Source organism: Drosophila suzukii, chromosome 3 (assembly GCF_043229965.1).
Source record: "Drosophila suzukii chromosome 3, CBGP_Dsuzu_IsoJpt1.0, whole genome shotgun sequence".
NCBI classification, from domain to species: domain Eukaryota; kingdom Metazoa; phylum Arthropoda; class Insecta; order Diptera; family Drosophilidae; genus Drosophila; species Drosophila suzukii.
Genome location: NC_092082.1, coordinates 20,070,361 through 20,089,498, shown reverse-complemented (window position 1 = coordinate 20,089,498; position 19,138 = coordinate 20,070,361). Strand labels below are relative to the sequence as shown.

Below are 19,138 nucleotides of genomic sequence, written 5' to 3'. Positions count from 1 at the left end.
ACTAAAAAAGGTTGGTAAGCACTTATTACAAATTATTTTTTTACTTTTTAATTTTTTTGATGTCGGTTGTTAAAGTACAGGTAAATATCGATACAAGCGTCAGAATGATACGATAGGCATCATCTCCCACCACTAAGCTAAGAAGATTTTGTAAACACGACGTGGACGTAGTAAATGTAATTAAAATTTAGCCCTAAAAATGCAGCAATTAGTAGTATTTCTGCTACTGGCCCTAAGCGTAAGTTAATCCCGTATCTGAAGCATGTACAACTTTCATATTTTTCTTTATATCCTGTGCAGTGCCAGCAAATCCATGCTGAACTAACAGCCGCCGAATGCCGGGAATTGGGTTTCATCAAGGCACAACTAATGTGTTCGAGTTGTGACAAACTAGATGATTTTGGACTCGATACCATCAAGTGAGTTGCAGGAATCAACGATGCATCCTTATAGAATAAAATAATAGGTTTGGTATGCAAGTAGTTGAGACAGGCAATTGTAAAACAATGTTGGATACCGCTAATTAGGCGCACCTCATATGTAACTTATCTAAAAACCCATACTATAGTAAAGCGCCTTTCCTCTTCTCCAAATCTTTGTTAACTAGAAAAAACAAATGTTTCAGTTACACTGAATTTGTGTATTAACAAATAGTTTGGGTATACATATGTATGTAGTATTTCAATTTTTTTCTCAGGATCAATAGCCAAGTCGGTCAACATATGTTCGTCAAGAACTTGAAAAGTATGAATCGGAGGCTTAGATTTAATATGATTTGGGCAAACGTTTTGGAAGATCTCTCTTAGACAACTCGATTTTTTGGGATATGCCATTATAATACCCTATAGATTATTAAATTTCTATAACAAAAATTATTTTTAATGCTCTTGGTTTTAAAATCAAATTTGATCGCATTTTCTATTTCATGCCTCGGTTTCCGAAGCCAAAGTCTTTTCACAATTAACATTTGTTTTAATATTTCAGACCCCAATGCAAGCAATGTTGCACTTTGGATCAACAGCCGGCGGCCCAGCGAACCTATGCCAAGGCCATACTGGAGGTGTGCACCTGCAAGTTCCGGGCCTATCCGCAGATTCAGGCCTTCATCCAAAGCGGCCGGCCCGCTAAATTCCCCAACTTGCAGATCAAGTACGTAAGGGGCTTGGACCCCGTAGTCAAGCTCCTCGATGCCAATGGTAAAGTTCAGGAGACGCTGTCCATCACCAAGTGGAACACGGACACCGTGGAGGAGTTCTTTGAAACGCATCTGGCCAAGGATGGTGCTGGCAAGAGTTCTTACAGCGTTGTGGAGGATGCTGACGGAGACGACGAAGAGGATTATCTGCGTACTAATAGGATCTGAAAGTATCATTCCCCAAAACAGTAGCCTAATAAATTGAATTCATTAAAAGTTCTAAAACATCATCTCTCCCACACACATTTCGAGCCAAATGAAATCAAGAAATAACGAAGTCTTATAAAACAAATTACAAAGTTAAGTCAAAAACTCTAAAAAATGAATTTTCTTAACAACTTACCTTTCATAAAATGTAACATTTTATTTATGAATTGGACTATTTATTACGTAACGCGAAAAATCAGAATAGTATCAGTAACAGAAGCTGGATTTGATGTCATATCTTTTTATTTTTAATCAGATTTGTAGAGACAACAGATTCGTTACAAATTCTTTACATGCCCAAAATTAGATTAGCCTTAAATCTTATTATGATTTTATTAAAACTTTTTAACTAATCAAATGTGGCTGGAAATCGTAATTTAACAAAATTAACCCACATAAGATCCGGTCTACTTAAAAACAACTGGAATATAAGATTATGTGGATGCTAAATATTAATACTTATATAATTAATACTATATGTCATGTCATTCCATTTATTTACCTTTGAGTTTCTTTGAGGTTTGTTGAAGAGACTTAAGAGGTTTTTAAGGTCGATTTTATACATTTGTACATTTACGGTTTGGAAGCCACTGTCGAACGTATGTATGAGCTTTTTTTGCGCGCCACTCAGAAAAGCTGTAGAATCGGTTGGAAAGGGTAACTACTGCAATGCGGCGCCTCAGGTGAGAATTCTTGATTCATAAATATAAATTAAATCATTTTATTTGTTATCTCGTTATCGATGGGAAAGGAAAGTTCCCGGCTGAGGTAACAAAGTCTGTTCACTGTGGTCGGAATTCTTATCGCAAAGACATCAGAATGTTATGTACACCTCCCCCCTGCAGAACAACAATGCCAACCCCCCTTGTGGACCGTCAGCAGTGACGTAGTAGGCTCACATGGTCGGGGGTCTTCAAGTCGATCAATATTTGATCAGCCTGTTGGAGTAATTGTGGTAACTGAAACAGCAAACAGCATATTTATGCCCGCCAAAATCGTAGCTGATGTCTATTTCCGATGTGTGACGCAGCCTTGACATCGGCCTCTTTCCGCTCTCTTAGTCTTGTTGTTATCCGGATATTGGGCATGGGCAAACAGCTCCCCAGTTAACCATGTTATAAGGTGATCAGTTTTCTAAAAAATGTGGCTTAAAATACATAGTCAAATTATCTTATTTCTTTCACTTTAATTTGTTTGTATATAAATAATATATATTAATGGCGCTAGGTATTATTGGCTTTCAAAATATTTCTTGTCAGTGTCAAAAAATACAGGTATTAAATAATAAATGATTTTAATATTTTGATATATTGTACTTTATCCTAGCTTTTATAACGATTAAACATTTTGTTTATAAACTGACTTACTATATATAAGACAAATTTAAAAAGAAATGGACTGACCCGGAACTTACTAGTAGACCGATTTTGCTTGTTAAAACTTACATAATTACTAATCGCCATAAAAATAAGCATTTTAGGAAGATTTATCTAGATGGCTTAAAAAAGTTAGATCGTATGGGATGCTTACCTTATGAGCAAAATTATTACTCAAAGTATATGTAATACCGTTGGAAGGATAAACAATACGACTTTAAGAAAGCAAACCTTAAAATGTGTTTTCACAATTTCAAAATTTTAAATAATATGATGCTACAACTGATTAAAGCAGCGAAATATGCTGCATGCCCTCGGCAGAGAGAGGAGAGCAAATAAAATTGCTTATAAACTCTGCACTATCGCCTGTTTACGTTTCATTACAATGCATATTTATACTAGCATTTCTTATTTGCTGTCCTTGTTGTCTATTGTTGCAATCAAAGTCGGCGTTTCACAGTGGTACAAAAGTAGTACTATTTTCTTCTCGCCATATAAGTTTGTTGTATAATACTTTAGGGCTTGCGCCACTGTGATGGACCCTTCATCTGCATTACCCTTGAAGAAAGTGCAACCAACCAACCTAATACATGTGCCATTACAATCCAATCCAATCTCGAACGTCAATGCTGGGCACCTCTGATGCATGTGGATTATTTTTAGCTCCTATCACACGCAGGCCCAATCGTACAATTTAAATATATATACAGGGACAATGTACTCCTAATGTACGCACTTAAGACACGTGGCAAGTTAATATACTAACCATAAATAAGAATAACTCCAAGATATACATTATACTACTTTTCCGTTCTTTCGTATTAACTAGTTAAAATAGATTGTAGTTCAGTTAATGTGAATATGGTCTACCAAAATAGAACTGCTTAAAAACTATAGTAATTATAATTGGTAAGGCATAGACGTTGAAGCAAAATTAGCATTTTCTGACTTGCACAGTGTTATCAATCAATGGGGAGGCGCTGTAATCAATACTAATTATTTGCTATTATGATTACTCCTGCGCACGCACACACACCGAGGTACGCATTACAATTGGAATCCGAGAGTCTCTTGCGTTCTTATCAATTGTGTGCCATATAGGCATTCAACTGGGGTGCATTCAACTGGCCTGCGTTGCAAAAACTACGATATATATGTATAAAGATTTTGTACATCCCCTCCTACACAGTTGAAATCAAAATTGTAAGAAACCTTTTTAAATCTCATTAAAAATATCTTGAAAATATCCCCATATTTAAATTTGAAAAGAACAGTTTCCAAGGACGCAGACAATAACAACTTCTACAGAAATTTTTACTCAATTTCCAAAAAAAATGATGAAAAAAGTGAAAATTTAACGATTGGGTTTGTGATACTTTATGTTTTTTAATATTTTCAGTATTGAAGAAAAAGTTTAATAGAATACAAAATTGGTATGTAAGCGGAGAGTCTGAAAAACGTTATAGAAACTCGCCAAATATAAACTTGTATATAAAAAAAGTTGTAAATATGACAATTTAAAAGAATTTTACTTTTTATTATAGGTATTTCAAGAGACCAATAGTACATACTTGTCTTATTATCTGGAAGCTCCGTCGTGTTCTTATTTCTGTAATTGGAAGTTTAAGGGACCTTTTCTCGTCCGGAAGTTAAATTGTACGAAGGTTTAACATGAGGACGAAATAATTACCTTGGTGCTTTATTTATAAGATGATATATCATCCTAATATCATATCATCATAAATATAGAGGTTTATATGGAGGTTTTCTTAAATCTGACTATAACTCTCTAAGAACGAAATATCGAGTCAATTTAATCGTTTTAAAAACCAAATTTAAAAAAAAAATGATCTTTATTTCTAAATTATTTAGTTCAAATTGTATAAAACGTATGTTCATTTTTGTGAAATAACCCTTTGAACTGATGTTCTCAAACAGACATAATTAATATTTTTAAGAATGACGTTGGTTTTTTAAAAAGACATGTTGCTATTTATTTGACTGCTGCTGTTCGTTGAAAAGTTCTTCGAATAGAGCCAGCTGGCTGTGGCAATAGCAATAGCAATAGCAATACAGCATTATAGCTACGGCAATGCCAATGTCCCCAAAGGCCCCCCGGGAAGTGGAGAGATTGGAGCATGGGCGGATGCCGTGTGCTGAAGCCCCATGCTGGAGCTGAATAATGTCGGCCGATTCTGGGTATGGATTGCGGACTGGAATCTGTTGTTGTTGCTCTCGCGCGAGTGCTGATAACATTTGCGCCTTTCGAGTGGCTTGGGGGTGATAACGATAATGACGTTATCGTCGCAGCGTCATCGTTTCCAGCTAACCCACACTCGCAGATTTAATTTCATGCCATTTTAACACTTAATTAAGGTCTAACATGAACGCGAAAAAATAATAAACATCGGGCTATCTGGGCCTAACGTTTTCCGTTTGGTTTTGGCGCTTTTAGCTAGTACAGTCGTACCCCCCGAAAGATGTTTGGGGCCGCTCAAGTGCTGCTAACATTATAATTAAACATACGAGTGTGAAAAGTAAACATAAACAGCAATAAAAGCTAGCGAAAACATTTCAATTAAAATGGTTCGATCTTGGCTATAATACTAATCTTGGGCAAAGAGGCTTGACTGTATAGTCGGTTTGTTTTTGGTTAACCATATGTGGGGCTTGCCCTTTACCGTTATAACGCTGATATCAGCTCTCCCACGCGGAATACTAAGTTTTATCTCTCTGCCGATCGAAAATCTCTCCCAACAGAGAAAAAAACCATGTTATTTTTTAATTATTATACTGATATTTTAGGATCATAATAGATCATAGTTATATAACCATGATATAAATAAATTGATCTGATAAATGCAATCAAATCTCAAAAAATATATTAATTTTTGATATTTTAATTATAGTTAATGTTGTATAACTAAAGTAAGAAAATACTTTATAGAGGGTTAAAAAAATATGGATATCTATACAAATTATAATAAGAATAAAGCTACTTCACCATAATATTTCGGTTACTTAAAGTAAAACTATACTTTATAATCACATTTCTTTAATATATTTTAAAACGTATATTACACACTCACCAGCGGATATCCAGGTAAAATAAAATTATTCACATTTTTCTGTATTGATAACCATTTTCTTTCCGTGTAGCTTATTAGTTTCTAGCTTTGGTTCTCTTTCTTGTTTATAAGTTGCTGGCTGTAAAGATCGAAAACTTGATTTTGGAATTGTTTAATTTTCTTGCTTGTTTTATTTATTAAACCAAGTTGACGTCTTACGCATTTAGTGAATATTTTATTTGTTGTCTTGCCTCCGGCTCTCCTGATCGGTGGCTCTCTATCGCAGCACATGTGCAAATATGTACCAAGCTGTCTGGAAAAGTAGTAGAATTCGAAAGAGGAGTATTTTGCCGTAGTGCCTTCCTCCAGTTATTCAATATTCCGCATTGAACTTTGACTACTAAATTTAGCACACACAAAACACAAACTGCGTCGCGCCTATTAACAAAGACACAAACTACTCACTCACACATACCTTTCAGAGAGCGGGTGAGCAATTAATAAATGTGCTTGATTACTATTTTTCTATAAATTTACATAATTTTACGTGCCATTATTCGAACACCTAGAAATGCAGTCGCCCACGTAAGCGGAATTTCGGAGCAACAGGTGGTTGCGCTATTCAGTGCACAGAAAATATGAAAAATATGTATTTTGAGAAATTAATATAGTTATTTATATCTACTGCATACCAACTCTATGTTTAAAATTATTTAGAATTTAAAATCATTTACCCTTAATTTATCCACTGAAAACTGAAAACAAAACTCGAGTAGGTATGGTTTTCTGGACTTTAAAATCAAATTTAAGATTTATTTGAAACAAATAACTGTGTTATTACATTGAATATAATCTTATGGCTTATTCTCCTCGGGTTTTGCGGTTTTTTGCTGTTCTGATGTACCGATATTTTAAATGTAATTATATATTACATACACAATTACTTAGTACATATCGTATAATAATAATAGTATAATTTATAATTAGCATTTCTCTCTCACTTATCTAGTATTATTATAGTTCTTCAAGTTTTCATTTTATTTACGTGTATATTTTAACACAAAACAGCAGAGACAAATGTTATCGATCTATATATATTTTTGCGCGTTTCCCACATAAATTACATTTTTAAATTACATTTATATATGTATTTTTCTTTTTTCGTCGCTTTTTTGTGTGTCGCTTGTAAAGTTTTTCGCGTTTTATCCTCGTCTTAAATAAGTTTAGTTTATAACTAGAGTTTTACATCGATAATTAGAAAAAGGAAATCTTTTTGTTGGGGCTATATTAGCAAAAACATTTTGGTTACTAATATTAACCATTATTGTTGTATATTTATGCATATGTATAAGAAGTTCTGGTACTCGAATTAAATAAAAAATTTTCTCTTTGCACTTTTGAAGCTTTTTTGTGTTATCCCATTTATAAGTTTTTTTTTACATTTATTAAGTAGATTTAGACTCAATGATGTATGTGTATGTTTTACGGGGTTCGTATTATCTATAAACAGTACGTATTATTCAGGGTTGAGGATCGCCTTATCCTAGCTATTCCATTCTCCTTATTGTTGGTTGCAGGCCATAAAGCTTTCTTTGATTTGATTCTTAAATATTTTACTTTCGTAATAAAATGACTTGAAAAGACAACGGATTTAAGTTGGTTTGGGTATTATGGGGTAGTAGTCGTAGGTCCGTGTTCGATAATTATCGTTCGGAAAAAGTTTTTTGGAAAAACCTATCTACTATTTATTAAAGACTTGTAAAAAATTCCTTAAAGTTTCTTTAATTTATTTTTTTTGGGTTGGCTTTTGATTCTTGTTGGTTTCGTAAAATTTGTCGGAGCAGGACACTGGAACTGGATTCCGTTTGTGAGCTACACTTGTGCCTGGACATTCAACTTTTTATCAGTATATGTATTTAGCTATAAGTATGCATGGTTATATACTCGTTTGTGATACTGCGTTTATGAAGTAGGATCTCGAATATACACACATCTATCTATCGTTTTGTATTCGAAAAGTTTTCGCGGGGGGTACTCTGAAGACTTTACAGCACTGAGGGGATCGGTTTCGACATCGGCATCTTAAACTCTAGTAATTGCTTCGACGGCACATTGGGATTATAATGTAGATAGGGTTTTACAGATGCACATATATGCGTAATTAGCTAGCTATTTTCTTGGATCAAACAAACGAACGGAACCAGGTTAGATGGTATATCCGAATAGATAGTTTTCTTTCCAGCTTTCTTTATCTTCTTGTAGAGAATATAATTTTGGTCGTTGGTCTAAGACACTTTTTGGTTTCAATCCTTTTCGCTTTCTTCCCTTTAGGTATTGTATTATATACAGAAATAAGAGCTTAAGTGTGTAAATTGTATAGTGACTTATGTGCGTAGTTAAGTAAAATCTGAGACTCGCTGTAAAATATGTTTCGCTTTTTCAGGGGTGCAAGGGATTTTTGAGGAAAGAGGGTGTAAAAAGACACTCAAGTACACTTAAGGGTTAACGATTCATTTAATATTTATAATTTTTTTTTACTTTTTTTTGTAAGAGCTAGCTACGAAAGCACGGACGATAACGAGATAACAATATTGAGGCCTGTTAGAAAACTTTCAGTTTCATCAAGAATTTGCGGAAGTGATTTATACAACTTTGTAAACTTCACAATCTCCCTCGTCAACATTTCCGAAATTAATTTAATTCACATTAGCTTGTGAATCATGAGCTTAAGCAATATGGCATTTAATCGGGAAAATGTAATTGGAAGTGTTTAAAAACTGAATTCACTTCCTCGTATTTCGCTTGAAAATGAAAGTCCCAACAGTTGTGACAACGACTAACAAAAAAGGCTTGCATTTTAGAAGAAGAAGTTACGCACTTCCTCGTCCAGGTCACTGGAGTCCACCAGGTCGTCCATCACACCCGACACCAGCAGTTCCACCACCTCCAAATCCTTTTTGTCCTTGTCGCTAACTGTTGCATCTGCCTCTTCAACTGTTACTGCTGATGCTGCTGCGGCGGCCTCCACTGTGGCCACCTGCTCATCCGCCAGCGCCTCCGATCCTAACAGCGCCTGGTAGTCCTCCTCTAGCAGCACTCCGCTCTCGATGGCCGCAACAGCCTCCTCATAGTATCAGTTGAGGTCGCGACGAAAACTATCCTCGATATTGGGATCAGCGATCATGATGGGATTCTGGTCGGACAGCATCTGCAACCCGGCCACGTCCATCTGGCCCAGATCCAGGTCGAGTGTGTCGAAGATCTCCCTGGAGAAGTCCGCATTGGAGGAGTAATCACTGAAGATAATCGAGGGTATATTCGCTGTGGTCGGCGTGTGACTCTGCGAGGATCCCTGATGAAGGTGTGGCTGGTGCTGATGCTGCTGCTGCTGGTGGTGGTTCATCACCACGTTGGAGTTGGAGCAGGCATTGTGACTCACTGGCGAGCTGCTCGAAAGCGGTGAATTCCCATGGTGCGGCGAGTGCATCGGTGAATGATGCGGCGAATGGTGCAGAGACAGCGATAATTGCTGCTGCTGATGGTGTTGCTGCTGATGATGCTGTTGCTGCTGCTGCTGATGGTGGTGGTGGTGGTGCTGCTGTTGTGGCGAGGTCTGCGCCGACATGGGTATCGGTAGCGGTGAACTGGGACAACCCAGGGGTGAGGGCACTGGAGAAGCGGCTATACCCAAAGGATCCTGGGCCGAGCCACCTCCACTACTGCTATTGTTGTTCCCCGCTCCATTTAGATTTGTGCTGCCATTGTGCGTGGATCCCACACCGTTGCTCAATCCGTTGTTGTTCAAATTGCTCACTCCCCGTCGCATATGGTTGTTGTTCCCACTCGCCTCCGGACTGCCACTCAGCTCGCTAAAGTCCAACATCTCCTGCTTGTTGTAGCCGTTGGTCAGACCTCCTCCATTACTGCCACCACCACCTCCGCCGCCCCCACTCAGGTCGTCAAAGTCCAGGGCCACAAAGTTATTGGCGAAACCCTGCTGTTCCGGTGAGGAATTGCTGTCGCCCAGCGAGAAAATCTCAAACTGATTGTGAAACGAGGTATTCAGACTATTGTAGGAGTTATCGAACTGTTGCTGCTGCTGGTGGCCCTGTTGTTGCTGCTGCTGTTGTTGTTGCTGCTGCTGCTGTTGCTGGGCCTGTTGCTGCTGGCGTATTGGACTGGCCGGTGCACTGGAGTGCAGATCCGTGGCCGACACGCTGCTCAGCAGACCAGGAGAAGAGCGTGGACTTGGAGGATTCGGTGGCTGGCGGTAGTCGGTGGCATTGTGCGGTCCCAGCGTTGGCAGCGGGTTAAATGTGGAGACAGCTGCCTGCGTGGTGGCCAGATTGGTAAAGGACAGGTGAGGCGAGCTGCTGGGTTGTTGCTGCTGTTGTTGCGTGTTGCCGGTGGGCGAGTGCTGTTGCTGCTGATAGGGTGAACCGGGTCCTGCTCCACCTCCTCCACCACCCGCCGGACTAAACGGACTGGGCGATTGATCCCGATCGCGGCGGTGATTGTGCGGCGACATGACGGGCGACAAGGTTTGTTGCAACTGCTGCTGTTGCTGTTGCGACTGCTGCTGCTGCTGCTGGGATTGCTGTTGCTGCTGGGGTCCAAAGTTCTGCAGGGCCGTGAGATCGGGCAGGGAGCCGGTGTTGGCAAAATTGACCTGATCCTGCAGCGGCCGGAACACAGGGTTCGCGAATTTGGCGTTGTTGTATGGCGTGGTCTGTTGCTGCTGCTGTTGGTGTTGCTGCTGGTGCTGTTGCAACTGCTGCATTTGGAGCTGCTGATGCAGTTGGTGCTGGTGCTGCTGTTGCATCTGTTGCTGCTGCTGTTGGAGCTGCTGCAGTTGCAGCTGATGGGGCTGCAGCAGCGGCGACTTTCTGCGTTGCGCCTGCGGACTGAGGGTTCTGTTTATCCCATGGTGCGGCGAGTGAGATCTTGGCTGGCCAGATTGCTGTTGCTGCTGATGTTGCTGCTGCTGCTGATAACTGGCGCCCATCGAATTAACGTCGGCATTAAAGCCCGCAACCAGGGCGCTTTGGTGGAGGGCAGAATCCGAGCTAGAGCGTCGCCATAAGCTCTCCGCCGTGGGCGGACCGAGAAGATGCGGATTAAGTTGGCCATTGTCAAGGGTTTGTTGCGTGCTGCTGCTGCTGCCGTAGGGCGAGCGATCCTGCTTGCGCTCCGAGGGTCTCCGCATGGGTCCCACGCCAACGCTGCGTCCTCGGGACTCGCGGTACGCCGTCGGGGAGCCACCTCCGCCGCCCAGGCCATCTGGTGAGGCTCCTCCACCGCTGGCTCCACTACCCGAGCCACTGCCGCCACCACCACCCGTCCCGTTGCCAGCTCCTGGCGAGGATTGGCTCACCTCTTGTCCGCCCACCAGGTTCTCCAGTATCTTCTGGTTAACCGGCGGTTCGTCCCTCTTCGTGGCGTACACCTCCTTCATGATCCGCTCGAATTCCGCCGTGCCCTCCGCCTGCTTTTGCTTCTGCAGCGCGATCTTCTCGCTGAACTTGCGCGGATTGGCCATTGTGGAGGATGTGTCTTCGGCACAAAATCTGTTTAAGAATAGGTAATTGTTAAGTATTTAATATATGAATTATAGGTGTCAGATGGTAAGGGCTTTTGCGTTTTTATTGCTTTTGCTCACAGATGTAAGGGAAAATATTTGTTATTGTTAACTCTATGATACATAGTATCTAACTTAATTAGCAAGTGATTTATACTATTTGTTGACATTACTCATTATTAGTTACTTTGTAGAAATGCAATGCACAATTTCTTTATTTCCAATTTAATTGATATTCATTTCGAAGACTTAATAACTTAAATATAACAAATGGAAAGTATTTAAAAGTAAAACTGGATTATATACCAAACTAAGCTCAGTTCCCAATCCATGTCCTGTTTATAAGAAAAGAACTGAAAATACTAAATCGAAATTGCCGAACAAACCTTAAAATTGGCACATCTTTAACTCACTCTATTCAGGCACCGTGAAAAGGTGGAGTCTCCAATCTGTTGTCATAAGCTAGCTTATCCATCTCAAGGCATTTCCGCTCCCTGAGCGCACACCTCTATCCCCCCCCCCCTTCACATATATCTGCCGGCGAAGGGCATGGAAATGTTTTGACAGGGGGGGCGGCATCCACCCGTAAACCCCACCCAATACCCCCTCCCCAATCTTGTTTTATCAATTTGTCAGTCGAGCGACTTGCTGATAAGCCAGATACAGATACAAAACAGTCGCAGTTTGTCCGAGTCCCAGTCGGAGAACTGGCAATCGCTTTCGTATTCGGATTTGGATTCGGATTCGGGTTCGGATTGAGGTCCACGCCATGCGTAGTAATGTTTGCCCGGTTGTCCCGGTCTCGGGGCCCTCTCTTCGCCTCTCTTCACGCGATTTCAATGCCATTGCATAACGAGTGTCATATGTACGAACATGTGTACGTATGCGATATATATCTGCCGAGTGTTCAAAAAGGGCGGGAAAAAGCGACGAGCAGGGCAAACAACAAGTTTTTATAGTTCTTTGAAAGCGACTGTTTGGGTTTGGGTTTGGGTTCGGTTATAGGTATAGGTATAGGTATAGGTAGTAGTGGTCTTGGGAGGCGGGTTTATCGGGGGGCGGCTGTTTTCTTTTCGTCGCCGCCGCCACCTGCAGCTGCATTATGCAAATGTCGCGAATTGCGTAGCAAACGAAATAATCTTTTTTTTTTGTTTTGCATTAATTTATTCCGGTTCCGCGGCAGTGCAAAGTTGAAGCCTTTGGCTTATTGTTTTTTGTTGTTGCTCACACATGAAGGGCATTTTATAAAAAAACAACTTTTTGCCACGCTTTCCCAAAATCAGAAAAACGTAGCTCGGATTATGCTCCAAATAGTAGTAGCTTCCTAAAGACTAAAACCATAAACCAGTTCCACAGCTTTTGACAACTTTTCGTTCGATGATGATGATGATACCCGTCTGATGTGTTGACAAAAGCCTGAAATGGTGACCAATAACCGCTCAAAAAAAGAATCTAAGCAAGCTAAAATCAAAAATTGCTCTTTATCTCTTGCAAAGACATAAAAATGTGGTCTCTCAGATGGGTTCAGTTCTTATCAAAAGGTACGTTCACATAGTACCCCCAAAAAAAGAGCAGTTGTCATGCATGATAGTAAATGAAAATAAAAAGTAATTTACCTTTACAAAAAGATAGTTATTTGTAATGTTATTAGGTACTGTTAGGTTAAAGACTAATCCGTCAAGTTTAAAAATGATATTCTATGTACTTGGAAGCCCCCAAACTTACTGTAAGAAAATTAAGTATTACACATTTCCGGGTATATTTCTTTTGGAAGTCTCTGTAGTCTCTGTTTCAATAAAAACTGACCGCACTATCTATTATTTATTAATAATATTACTCATTCCAAAATATGTGTAAACTTCCTTGAAGTTTGAATAAATAAAATAAATGATGATGAATGAAAGAAACTCATTGCATGTTGTTAAGTCTGGGAAATACCTACATATGGAACACAATTTTTCCCAAGAAATTTCCAACCACAAACTTAATGAGCCTGAGAATGAGGACTTCCCACATATGTATATACTTATTAAACACAAGCCGTAATACAAACCGTCATTAATTTCTACCATTTGCTTATTTAACCTTATCGATTTCTTATTCAGGTGAAGAAAAAGAATAGCTCAATTAAATCGATTAAGATAATTCCATTCGAGAGAACCTCATTTCTCAGCTGTTCCTAATGCATTATTTTCCCTTCCCCTGGGTTCTATTCCATTCTAATCTATCATTTTGATTTATTTGCTTGGGAGTTTCTTGGAACTAACATTGGACTTAAAATGTTTGGTATAAAAAATGAATCTAGTATTGTTGGTGGGCTGTTGTGGACGTGTTAATTCTAGCTAAATGCTGACTCATTTTAGATATGGTAACTTTTTTTTTTGCTGGGTGTGAAAACAACGCTTAGCGATATACATTCTCAGAAGTTAAAGCTAAAGATTGTTAAAAATTACTAGCCGATTACAGATAACTAAAGATAAGTATGCAACAATAAAAACTAATTAAAGGGCAAAAAGTTTAAGAAATATAGTTTATATAAATAATAAAATATTATTAGACTATAACAATTGCGTTACGTGTGAAACAAAAATATTAAATTAATAATTTACATTTTAAAGGAAAGTAAAAAGAATTTTATTTATTATTTATTATTATTTTTAATCTATAGGAGCAATTATTCCATCGGTCTTTGAATTCTGATATAACAAAAATGCTGCCTTATAAATAGTATCCTTATGTGGATAACAATTTACCTATAGTTTCGCCCACCAATATCCGAATGAGGTTTCTTATTCTCATTCAAATAAGTCCCACTTCGTGACCATCCCTACATATCTCAAGAATGACTAGGTGACTAATCCCGGTAGATATCGGAAGTGTAAGGCCCATTATGGCTAGAATGCGATGCAGGAGCGAAGAGATTTCGAATGCGGCTCACACTTTTGGTTGGGGCGGCAATTGTGCCCATAAAAATGGACGAGCACGCCTCAAACTAAACAAAGGTAGATATTGCTTTTTCGGAGGGAGTGGGTTTTTTTGGGGGTATGTATTTAAGGGAGGGGTGGGTGTTGGGGCAAAGCGGAAATATTCCCACGAATCGATAATGACATCTAATAATTACTTAATATACTGCCCCTGATAATAATGGACTAGTGGGCATAGAGTGCACAGAAAAAATCAGCTGTTATTTTCATTGGAATGAAGTCTGATAAGAATTTGAATAAATCCTTTATGAACAGCTTTAAAAAATATTTTATAATTTTGTATATGTATATTAATTTAATGATACATTCATACATATATTTTTCATATTCATATTATAATAAATTCAAACATTTTTCTTTCTCTGTAGTTATAGTGTGAATGGCCCATTACTCCCTGGTTCTCTTTTTCTCCTTCGCTCTCTCTCCCTATTTATCCTTCTCTCTCTCTTCTCTCCTTCGCCCTATTTCACACTATTGACTCCTGGGAATCGCTTATCAGCCGTTTTTTTATAGCCACGCGCGTTCTCTGGAATTTTTGAATAATTTCCGTTGTTTGTTTATTTATCGCGCGGCGCAACCGCAACAGTTGAAAGGAAAATTGAAAAGGGAGGGGGAAAAAACATTTGCAGAAAAGTGTGCAAAGCGAAGAGGCGGCAAAAACAAAACGAACGGTAAGAAGGGGGAGGACCGGGCGGAGGCGTAACTTACATTCTCTCGTTCGCCGCTAACTCCAATTGGATCTCTGCTCTCTCTCTGTCGCGCTTGTGCTATGCAAATTGGATTCTTGCTTGATTAAAATCTCATATAGAAGAATTCAATTTTTTGGCGCTTTTTCGTTGTTGTTATTGTTGTTATGGCCTTTTAGGTTTTTTTCATCTGTTTTTGCGTCGCCTAATAAAACCAGATTTGATTTTGAGTTGTTTGCAAGCCGAGAGTTGTTAAATCCGAAAATCGGTTTGTTGGGGGGATTATTTTAACAACTGATTGTTTTTCTTTTTTCGTATTTCGCCTCGCTCTGGCACACTCACACAGCCACGCGCGCACGCACACTTGCGAGAGGTTTATTGTTTTAACGCAAAACTGCGACGTTGTTTTTTTTTGTATTTTGCGCTCTCAGCTGGTTGGCACTTTTTTTTGCGCTATTTTTTTTTGGTTACCGCATGAAAAGTGAAAAACTTTTGTTGCGCCTTTGACCTCTTTTCACACAGATACAACAACGCACACACACACACGCGCCTCTGCGGACGAGTGTGCCTCCAATTGGGAGTCCAATTGGGATTACAGCACACGGCGGCGTCGGCCGATTCTATATTGCATTTCCTTGATTTCTATATATTCTTTGCTCCGATTTTTTGGCTTTTGTTTTTCGCACACCAATGGGGGAATATCACCACCAATACACAAACAGACACACACACACACACAGGGGCACGCGGGGCGGTAGATTATTGCGGGCAACGGGACTTTTACCGTTGTGCACACTCACTTCGCAGCAATCTCGTATTCTTATTTTCGTTTATTTCGCGTTTTTTTATGCCCCTATTTTGCTCTGCTGCACTCTCTCACTCGCACAGAGAACAACTTATTATTGCTGCTTTTGCCTTAGCTGCTGCTGCTGCTGCCTCGCTTCTTCTTCTTCGCTCATCTTCGTCGCTGTGATGGCTCTGCTCCCCACTTTTTTCGCTTTGTTCCGTGGTTTTACCACTTTTCCGCGCACGCTGCTTTAATCGCTCGCTGGTTGTGCACTCGTTCTGCAATTGCGCGTCGCGTTTTTCAGCGTTTTTCGCACGTTTGTTTTGTTATTTTTCCACTTTTTCTCATATTTTCCTATCGGGCCTATCGTTCTTCGATATCGATATCAGCAGGCGATTCTTATCGTTTGGCAAGAGTCGCCCTGTGGACCAGTGCAATCGAGTCATGGAAAACGAGTTGGCAACTCTCTACCGGTCTAAATAAAGAGTTGGCAGCCCGTGTTACCTACCTTACACTCGAAAAAGCAAGAGTAACTGTTTGAAATTGAATTATTCTGTACACTATTATTGTATATATTTTTATTATATATGTTCCAGTTTTAAAAATGTAGCCCTGTGTGAAAAAAATACCACATTTTTTGGTTGAAATATACAAGTTTTCGCACAAAGTTTTATTTGTCGAAAAATGCGTTATTTTCAAAAACAATAAAAATAAAAAATGTATGGTAAGAAAGTTTTTAAATTTAAATGCAAAAAATGAAATGCAAAATATAATACAGCAATCCTTAAAATGAAATGCAGGATTTAATTCTTATTTTAACATGCCGATTAAATAAATGTTAAAAGATACCCTCTAAATAAATATTTAAAAATATTTACTGGGATCTCAGATCATCTCTATATTATCGATATTTTTCGATAACAACAAAAAAATCAGTGCGCAACCTTTGCTGCTAGGGTGTGTGTCTCGGTTTATAGGTAGGTGTCCCCACTAAGTTTTATATGTAAATTTTGTAACCGGTCATTTTCAAAATAAATTAAACTGATTAATATTTTTATGTAATGTATTTATGTGATATGTATTGACAAAAAACTTTTATAATATGTTAAGTTCAAAAAGTATGCTAAAAAAGGAGTACCTTTTTTGGATCCGTTATTGATGTCAGTATCAACAAAAAATTGTTTTATTGAAAATATTAATATTTTTATGTACAAATATTGCATTTCATTATCAACTACGTATTTATAAGTGAGGGGCTGATTTTAATTAAACTTTTAGAGAAATAAAATATTTCTTCAAAACAGTTTTAAACATTTTTTTTAAAGATAAATAATAAAATAATTGATTTCAGTTAGATATATCGTTTTATTACTATGTATTATTATAAAAGTGTGAAGTCTATAATTTTTTATGTACAAAAATGAAGCAGCAATCAAATGAACCATCAGAAGCTAAAATAGATCATGAAAAATTTAGATTTAGATTCCCATTTTCGGCGTTTAAATTGCATCAACTAACACATTCAAATGCCTTCGTGTGCATGTGTGCGTGCGGCCGCCTGCGCCTGTGTGTGTAAACGTCTGTTTCCCTTTCCGCTAACATTTTGTGTCTGGTTTCCGGCATTTTGTGTGCGCCATTTAAAATTGTTTTCCCCGATACGAATCTGCCTAGTTCTTTTTCTCTCTCCAGCGAATGGTGAACATTTTCGTTTTTCGCAGACACTTGAAGCGGGAATTGGAAGCAAATTGGCGGCCTCGGGGTTACGAAGACATTTAAGGGCCGACAAGGAAATAGGGAAATAAAAAAGGAGGGCCAAGAAGAAGGACAAGAAGTTCACAAAAAAAAGTGCTAGGTAAATTGTGTGCAAGCGATAGGAATCTCCCTGAATATTTCCCCTTTTTCTTCCATTTCCATTCAGAATATTTGCCCCTTTCATTGCCTGTTTTCTTGTTCCTTAAACTTCTCTATTATGACTCTTTCCTCAACGCTTTTCCTGCATTTATTCCAATTTCTTTCATAAATATTTGCGCCTTTTGTGTGCTTAATTCATTCATCAAACTGTCAAATGAATGTCAAAACTAACAGAGTCCTCTTGCCAGCATATTTCCGCCATGAAAAACAGCCACGAAAAGGTGCTCAATTATTGAAATGAATTAGTGGGCGCAAGTGGGTGGGCTTAAGCGGATTTTTTCTTTGGCTTTTTGTGAAAATATTTTCCTACAGCAAGTTGCATGACAATAACTAATGGGTAAGCTCTTTAAATGAACTTAGGCACTTAATAACTAGTAATTTCTATGAAAAAGGACTGAAAAATAATAGAGGATTTATTATAATAGTTTTTAAAATCTATTGTAAATTATAATTTTTATAATTCATTTAATTTTAATTACCAATCATAAAACAAAACTATCTTTTGATAGCATATGTGTTTCCATTTACCGCTTAAAACTCCGGTTTCTACAGTATTTTACCTTAAAATTTTCCCAAATAACTAAATTAAATACACTGATTAAAAAACATAGTAGGTCAAAGGATTTTAAAGTCAATTCAAATATATTTTTAATCCATTGGGGTTTTTACTTACCCCAAAGATTGGCTTTATATACGACCTTTTTATATTTTATTTACTTTAAATAAGAAAATATTTCATTTAACAATTATAGTTAATTTAAAGATTTTAAAAGTTGAGTTTAATATGAAATTTTGTTCTTAATGATATTTTTGTTCTAGTGATATTTAATGTAAATATGATCAACATTAAAACTAATATTTTCTACCTTGATCATATGTATGTTTTGTATTGTATTGTATTATTTTATTGTCGTATTGAACACTATTTGTATTAATTTTAAATATTCAATATGCAGACATTTATTTTCCTATTCAATTTTTTGTTTAGTGTATAAATCACCAAGTTATGTAAGACTCAAATTACACTCTTCAAATTTGTTAATGGTTATTTCAGCAAAACATGATTGGCCTTGCTCTTCACCAATCATTATCAGTTTTATTTTCGCTTTCCGAACAATCGCAATCGAGTAGAGTGGGGCTGTTTAATTAGACAAACAGCTCTCCACTTTTAACGCTTATTAATTTTCAACTACGCCCAGTACTTCGTTTCACTTTCCTGACCTTTGAACCCAGCGGCGTAGTCGCAGTTATCAGCGCTTCGCTGTTTTGTTATCATCCAATATCATATCATCGCCCCCGCACCAAGAAGCACTTGACTTTATATGGCAATATTCCAGGCATTGATT

At 38.1% G+C, this 19,138-nt stretch overlaps 2 protein-coding genes and 1 long non-coding RNA gene across 3 annotated transcripts; 1 reads left to right on the top strand and 2 right to left on the bottom strand.

Moving 5' to 3' along the window:
- Positions 1-122: 122 nt before the first annotated feature.
- Positions 123-1,410, top strand: LOC108015548 (selenoprotein F). The gene is made up of 3 exons (XM_036815875.3): positions 123-238; positions 301-419; positions 985-1,410. The coding sequence occupies exons 1-3, from the start codon at positions 200-202 to the stop codon at positions 1,361-1,363; spliced, it is 537 nt and encodes a 178-aa protein (XP_036671770.3). The 5' UTR covers positions 123-199; the 3' UTR covers positions 1,364-1,410.
- A 693-nt stretch (positions 1,411-2,103) lies between these two features.
- LOC139353261 (uncharacterized) lies at positions 2,104-6,206 on the bottom strand. Its single transcript, XR_011604442.1, has 3 exons — positions 6,066-6,206; positions 5,868-5,985; positions 2,104-2,549 (listed from the first exon to the last, which is right to left on the bottom strand). It is a non-coding gene; the product is annotated as an uncharacterized lncRNA (long non-coding RNA).
- A 2,223-nt stretch (positions 6,207-8,429) lies between these two features.
- Crtc (CREB-regulated transcription coactivator) lies at positions 8,430-16,281 on the bottom strand. The gene is made up of 2 exons (XM_036815871.3): positions 15,117-16,281; positions 8,430-11,413 (listed from the first exon to the last, which is right to left on the bottom strand). Exon 2 carries the CDS (start codon positions 11,383-11,385, stop codon positions 8,980-8,982), a length of 2,406 nt encoding a protein of 801 aa, XP_036671766.3. The 5' UTR covers positions 11,386-11,413; positions 15,117-16,281; the 3' UTR covers positions 8,430-8,979.
- Between the last annotated feature and the right edge of the window lie 2,857 nt (positions 16,282-19,138).